This window comes from Notothenia rossii (assembly GCF_949606895.1).
Source record: "Notothenia rossii genome assembly, chromosome: 5".
Classification (NCBI taxonomy): Eukaryota; Metazoa; Chordata; class Actinopteri; order Perciformes; family Nototheniidae; genus Notothenia; species Notothenia rossii.
Window position 1 is genome coordinate 20,582,766 of NC_136903.1, and position 7,021 is coordinate 20,589,786.

A 7,021-nucleotide genomic window follows, 5' to 3' on the forward strand; every position below is an offset into this window, starting at 1 on the left:
TTGTAATGCTATGGATTTAGTTGACACTACTAGCCGAGTTTCTTTTGTCCAATATCTCGCGGGCAGGTACATTAAGGCCCAATCCCAAACCACGCCTACAAACTACCCCTACACACTACCCCTCCGTGACGGATGAACTCTGTGGAGTGACACCATGGATGTATAATAAGATTAAGTGGGTATAAGCCGAACAAGCATGGATGGTACAAGCCGGGTAGGCCGTGCACATATGCTACCTACACCAGATTTAATGTTCTGTAAATATGTTCTGTTTATTTTTTATGCATAATATACTTTCTGTAATCATTTTTACTAACTGTTATAACAAACAGGTACTATTAGTAGTAAAACAAATATAATTAACTTTCTTTAAGTGTTTGAATAATAAATTCTAGCTATTTAATGTTCTTTATGTCTTGATGTGATCTCAGAATAATGTCTCTAGAATACGGCAGCAACTAATAATTATTTCCAATTTAAATGTGAATTAATCTGTTGGTTGCTCACCTTTGAAGCTGTAATTAGATCATTTTGTCAGTTTCTTTTTTTAAATTATTTTTCAAATCGATTATCAAAATGAATTGAATAGTTGAGCTGCTCTCAGTACTATGTCTGTGTCATTGGCCAGCAGACATACCCATTACACTCAAGACATTTTGTGTAATCGTTGAATCTAAACATTTTGGGATAAAGATGCATCCTTTGAGAGGTCATATCCTTATTTTTATGTTCAAGTTGTGATACAGTATTTGAAGGGTTAGTATTTCTAGCATTTACCAATTGTACTCCATTAACACAAATTGTAGTTCAGAATTTAAAATAAACACATTGTAGGAAATGCAGCATCACAAATATGTAATCAAGTCTGCACGTTTTAATGAATCTCATGCAGTAAAAATCCTGACTCCCACTGCCCTTTTGTTCAACGGAAATCTATACTTTTTTAGGCTAGACAAGTGAGTAGTAAGAAGACCACTATAGAACAAAGTATTTGTTTACTCCGACAGTAGCGTTCACTTAAAGGTACTCTTGTGGCCAAGGAGGCAACAACTCTTTTCTTGTCCTCTTTATGTAGAATTCAATACCGGAAACAGGGTTGGACTTGGTCCGTATTTACCAAATACCAAATGTACCAAAACAATACACATATTTTTGAATTAACTGGTGAAGACCGGATTTATGAATACACATTTTGATTATTGATGATGACCTTAAAATACTCTTAAAACAGCTATTTTCTCAATGAAAAAAAGGAAAATCACCAGGTATTGATAGTACTTCAATTTGATTCTATATTAATTTTGAGATCTTTTTAAAATAAAACGTTTCAAATTTAAACAACCAAATATCTCACATTTATAATATGCAGAATCAATTCATAAAACATATTATTTTTAATGTTTCACATTTTTAGAAAGTCTAGGGAGATTGAAAATGGGTTTCTTATAGCATCAGTCAAGCTGTTTGGTTTTGTAAAGAAATCAATAGCCCTGTAGTTATTAACAGTGTCGGACAAGGTAATCCTATTCACTCTTTTTACTTTTTCTGGCTGAACAGTTATCCCTCAAGTATTGGACATGATCAAGATATTTAAAGGAATTCTATACAAGGGACAGAACTTCTCACCAGATGATAAAGTCTTCCCCTAAAAGATCAAGATCAGTTGCAGAAAGCTATACCACATGACGTTGGATAGGTTGATTACCTTCAGCTCTGACACTTAAATGATCTAAAAGCGAGTTATTGCCAAAACATTATGAAAACAAGTTTAACATTTCCTGTGAAAAAAATAGATGAAGCTGTAGCTGGTAATGTTAATAAAAAATACCTTTTTCTCATATTTGCTGAAACCGTCGAGCCCAAATGACATTTAGCTGTTCCTATTAGCTGCAAAATGATAAGAATTTGTGACCGGGCTACCAGTCTAGTCACATCGAACCACCATCTCCAGCAGCATTTTTGAATGGCATATTACAGAAAGAGGTAATTTACCGAAAAGTTATTTTTTACAAATTAAATGTACCATTACAGGTTTCTCATCTTATAAATGTAATTGAAATTGAAAATTTGCCATCAGATTGCATCAACAGTAAGCACAGCGAGGATAAGCATTATGGAGCACTATTGCTCGGATAGAGAACTAATACGTTGGTACAGTGGGAGAGATATATGTCATTATGAAGCATCTGTACCAAAACTAACTATCAAAATGTACAGGCGGTCAAAAAAGTGTCATATACAAAATGTTATTTATTGATAGTCCCAGTAAGTCAATTAACACTACGACAAAATAAGGTTCACTGCAATCAAAATACTCTGACTGTTATATTCTCACACAATATTTATCGTAATAAATCAGATTCTGTATCAAAAGTATGAGTTGCCTTTCACTGAGGGGAGAAAATAACCATCTGAGGGCAAGTTGAATTCAGAGGAACATTTTACCAGTGAAATATCCACAGTCCACTGTCTTCAGCAGTTTAGATATTATACTGAACTGTACTTTTCAATGACATCTTTGATTGGAAATATTTGTTCATTTGTGCAAGCTGAACAAAGGCATTTGAAATCATCGATCAATGATTGTCTTGCAAGTGAAATGTAGGCGCAATTACCCTCCGAGCTTATTTTTCCTCTGGTCTCCGCTGATTAACTTTTTGTTGAATACAACATTTTGCAGTGAGAACAGTGTTGTTGCTTATTATCAAAAATGAAACATGGACCTTTTATTAGAACATTTCATTTCATCAGGCACTGGTGATAATAGTGTGTTTCCTTTAACAACATAGCAGGAGAGTCTTTGTAAGTTCTTGTTTTGTGAGTCCTAGTCACATAATTATATGAATTGTCACCAAAGATCACATGAAAAAACTAAATAAAGAAAACGATCCCTCACCTACATTGTGCACACTATACTTTTGAGTCTTCTGTTGCTCTTTTCCTGCTCATGAATGCTAACACAAACACAGGAGACAACACAGTGCGAGCCATAACACCTCAGCTGTGTAGGTTCACTCCTCTCTCCATCAGTCAGACTTGTCCTTCTTTTTGCCTCCTCCTATAGGAACTTTGCTGACCACAGCAGAGCCGACTGCAGTCACTCCTCCAGCTACAGCATACACCCCTCCTTTAACAAGCCCAACTCCCATCCCAGGCAGAGAGGCTACAGAGCAGACGGTGGTCTTGGTGAGGTCCAGACCCTTTCCTCCTATCCAGGCCACACCGCCCACTGTCGCTCCTAAAGCTCCCTTTGTGGCCCCGTACAAGCCGCCCGCCAACCGGCTGAACATGCCCGGCTGCGTCTGTGGATGGCCCTTGTTGTTGTCGTCGTCATCTGCTTTAAAACAACAAAAGCAACATTAGTTCAATGCGTCACTGCTAAATAAGTAGAAGGACATAAATGCTCTGAACCAGTGCTGCAGCTTGTGTTTCTTTAGACTAAAAATTAACCAGACAATTATTTTATAAATGAATCTCTTGATTGTTTGGTCTTTTAACAATAAAAAGCATCACTTATTTTATTTATTAGGATCCCCATATATTTAGCTGAAGCAGCAGCTGGGTTTACAACACACACAATATGTTATACAAGACAGTACAGTACTTACTTTAAAGATAGACTCCAATCCAATGTAAGACAAAGACAAATTACATTTGTTTGCACTTACATAGAAGGTGTAACCAGAAAAATATTTTTTAAATACTTTGATTATCAAAATAATTACAGTTTTTCTCCTGCCAATCAACTAAGAAATTCTCTCAAATCTACATCACTTCCTTTTTTCACAGTTTTTTTAAGCCCTTACATTTAATTTAATGTTAACTGTATACCCAGCTCAAATTGAACTTTACTACATAGTGCATTCTTTTGAACATGGACACAGCGACTTACACACTTGTGAAATCAGACATAATGCATCAAAACACAAGTAAAAGTGTAGTTTTACAAACTAGGCTCCTCCAGCAATGCAACTTACTATATTTGGTAACCTATTGAATCTGCAGATATTTATTTGACCAATGGCAGATTCCTTCAGAAACACCCAATCACTATGTGAAATCCAAGATCTGTATTTCCACATTGTCCCATAACTTCTTGAACAGAACATGATCTAAATCAGATTTGGGTCAACAACAGAAATGTGTCACTGTTAAAGTACTTTAGCAACTAAACTTACCTGTAGCTACTGTCTCATCGTTGAGGTATGCAGGCATGCCCTCAGGCACCTGCTCCGCCTCACTCATCTCTCTGGTAAAAAACACATGACATAGTTACCAACAGAGACAAGTACCTGGGTTGACAGAGCTATATAATGTAGAGAACTATAAGAAGGAGATTCAGTGTAATATGAAATCATTGTCCTTTTAAGTTATTTCCGTTATGATGTAAACTGTGATTGAGATCCGTGCTTGTTGTTGCATTACATTTTTGTTAAGCGGACAACAGCAGGAACAACCCTTTTCCCTTAATATGACACAATGTAATTAAAAGCTGCTAGCCCAAATAGACAAAATCTATATATATGCAACAGTCTTCACAGAAAGACTTACGTTGAGTAAATAGTTAGAAATGGGGCTGTTATGTGTGCACAGTGTATAAAGAAAATAAGAGGAGCTTGCTTTGAGTGTGCTGCTCCTAAAACAAGGCCGACCTGTTCACAGGTTTAAAAAAAAAAAAAAGAACCAATATTGAAGTAGTCTTCTCTACTTGGAAAACAGTGGTAAACACATAACATAAAGAATGAACAAAATACGAATAGATTAAAAATATAATTAACTGAAGTCTTTGGAGTTTTTTTTTTGTTTTGTGATTTTTTTTAATGACAAATATATAGTTTTTATACATTTTATGATCATGTATAGATATATTTATATTTTCTTTATTCATGTAAATTGTGTCTTTATTCAGTTTTACTTTGAGCATGAATACAAACAAACTAAAGACAGTTACATGACTATCACTATATCCATGAAGTAGAATTATCACACAAATTGCTACCTAGCTAGCTACCCATCAATTAGGCCTAACTTTCAACATAGCTGTCATTTGATTTTAGACCAGTGTTCTCTGTTATTTTATTTTTGCTCTTCAGCAGTCAATCGTGCCTTGCTGTGAAGTTATGAAAGCTGCTCAGACGAAAACAGCTATAGCGTTTATCAAGTTAAAATGAACAAAGAAACGCTTTTGGTAGCTGTGGTGTTGACAATTAACTGATGGATATACAACATCATTACATCATCAAATCATATAAGGTCAATATCTAAATATATTAATAAGAGTAGTTGTGTAAAGGCCTGACTTGTGAAGTAAAACTTGTGCTACGTTTCGTAAGCTAACCAGCAGCGTTTGTTTCGTGGCAGAGACAGCGTTTGCTATCGTTACAGGCAGGTTAAACACGGATACTCGCTAAAAGTTGCTACATTTCCGCACAATATACATTCTTAATAAATGTAGCCGTCTCAGTTTTAAAGACAGAAATGAGTAGACTTGTAATTAAAACACAAAACCAACGGTATATGGTTGTTTTGACTTTAGTCGCCATAATTAGCCTATTTGTACAGTCTTCTAGCTGAGACATCCAGACACGTCACCCGAAACACAAAACATTACTTAAACGGTGTTTCCCATCTTTAATCGATCGACTTTTACACGTATTTCCTCCTCATGTATGTCCCTTTTGCATCAATGCTCGAGGGAGATTACTTTGAGGATGTATGTATGTATGTAATATGGCTAAATGTTGTTGTTGTTGTTCTGCAGATGGCTGACTCTCATTACACAAACTGAACCCCAAACTAGCCAGCGACTGTTTAGCACTTACCTCGCTTGCTAAGGTTATCACAATGATCCAATGTCCTGTGCGGGATTTAAAACTAAATGCGCAGGAAATAATGTTCAGGTTCCTCGGCCTTTAATGCTGCTGATGGTTAAACGGACTTGTGTTGACTGACTGTCTATTTTGTTTGGAGGAGGACCACAGTCTCCACCCATAAAAACACAGAGGTACACTCTGTCCGCAGGATGGAGCTGCAGATGCTGCACGCATGCAACTAAAAGTAGTTATTATTATCTGGATAACATATTAAAATGTGTATTATTTGTATTCGCAAATACAGGCAATTGTATTATTTTAATTAAGAAATGGCTGTTCATGTGTTGGTGTGGTGATAATTACAAACAACTGGTTGAGTAACACGTTGTGAAAGTATCGCAGGGTGTAGTGTTGCATGTGAACAGAGACATTTAAAGATAAGATGAGAAGGTTTATCTTGTATCTCTGGCGGGAGGGGATACCAAGTCATCCATGGTACATCCATGGGGGGTACTGATGCAAACCAACATCTCCCCCTCAGAGCGGAAGTGACGTACATCCTGCGAATCAAAGATCGTATCTCTTATGAGGAGATATCACGTTATAGTGTAAAACAGTGCGTACTCCATACTCAAAAGCCACCTCATATCTTTAGAATCAGTAGGATTGTCATGAGAGCCAAAGATAATCATATAGATAAGTCTGGAAAACACACTAGGCCCTGATAGGCTGTGTATTTATTGTGTATCCGTTTTGTTGGTAATAGTATTATTTATAAAGACTGCTTTTCAAATTATTAGGGCCTTCAGGCATGTCTTGCATACTCACCTGTTTTGACATGTTTTGTAGCTGTTAGCCTACAAATATATGTTGTAGCCTATACATTTTATATAACCGAAAGCGTTTGACGAAAAGATCTCCCTAACGGGTTAATTTCTGCATGAATTAAGTGAAGGTCTACACAGTCACAACAAAATAAAATAGATATCCACTCTAAAGTATTTAAATATTAAAACACCAAAATGCTTTTATCACTATACTGTACACTCATTTGTTTTTTTTGTTTTATCAAATGTTTTTATTTATACAAACTTTAGAAAAACAAAATGTACAACACAACAGAACAAAAAATACAGAAATTTAAAAAACAAAAAGAACAATCACACAAGTAGAAAAAAGTAAAGAAAAAAGTAAAGAAACCCTCCCAC

General features: G+C 35.8%; 1 protein-coding gene across 2 annotated transcripts; it reads right to left on the minus strand.

Moving 5' to 3' along the window:
• Positions 1 to 2,232: 2,232 nt before the first annotated feature.
• On the minus strand, positions 2,233 to 5,990 carry tmem263 (transmembrane protein 263). Of its 2 annotated transcripts, none has more exons than XM_079685178.1 (3): positions 5,823 to 5,990; positions 4,179 to 4,249; positions 2,233 to 3,334 (listed from the first exon to the last, which is right to left on the minus strand). In XM_079685178.1, exons 2-3 carry the CDS (start codon positions 4,243 to 4,245, stop codon positions 3,027 to 3,029), a joined length of 375 nt encoding a protein of 124 aa, XP_079541304.1. In that variant the 5' UTR covers positions 4,246 to 4,249; positions 5,823 to 5,990; the 3' UTR covers positions 2,233 to 3,026. The 2 variants fall into 2 exon arrangements, with proteins under 2 accessions (XP_079541304.1, XP_079541303.1); XM_079685177.1 differs by having other exon boundaries at positions 2,233 to 3,337.
• Positions 5,991 to 7,021: the final 1,031 nt, after the last annotated feature.

What these genes read in the sequence shown, in the direction of transcription:
- tmem263 (XM_079685177.1), bottom strand. Translation starts at nt 4,245, where the DNA reads ATGAGTGAGGCGGAGCAGGTGCCTGAGGGCATGCCTGCATACCTCAAC. An exon ending in CGATGAGACAGTAGCTACAG is followed by an intron (nt 3,338 to 4,178) that starts GTAAGTTTAGTT and finishes GTTGTTTTAAAG; the next exon opens with CAGATGACGACGACAACAAC.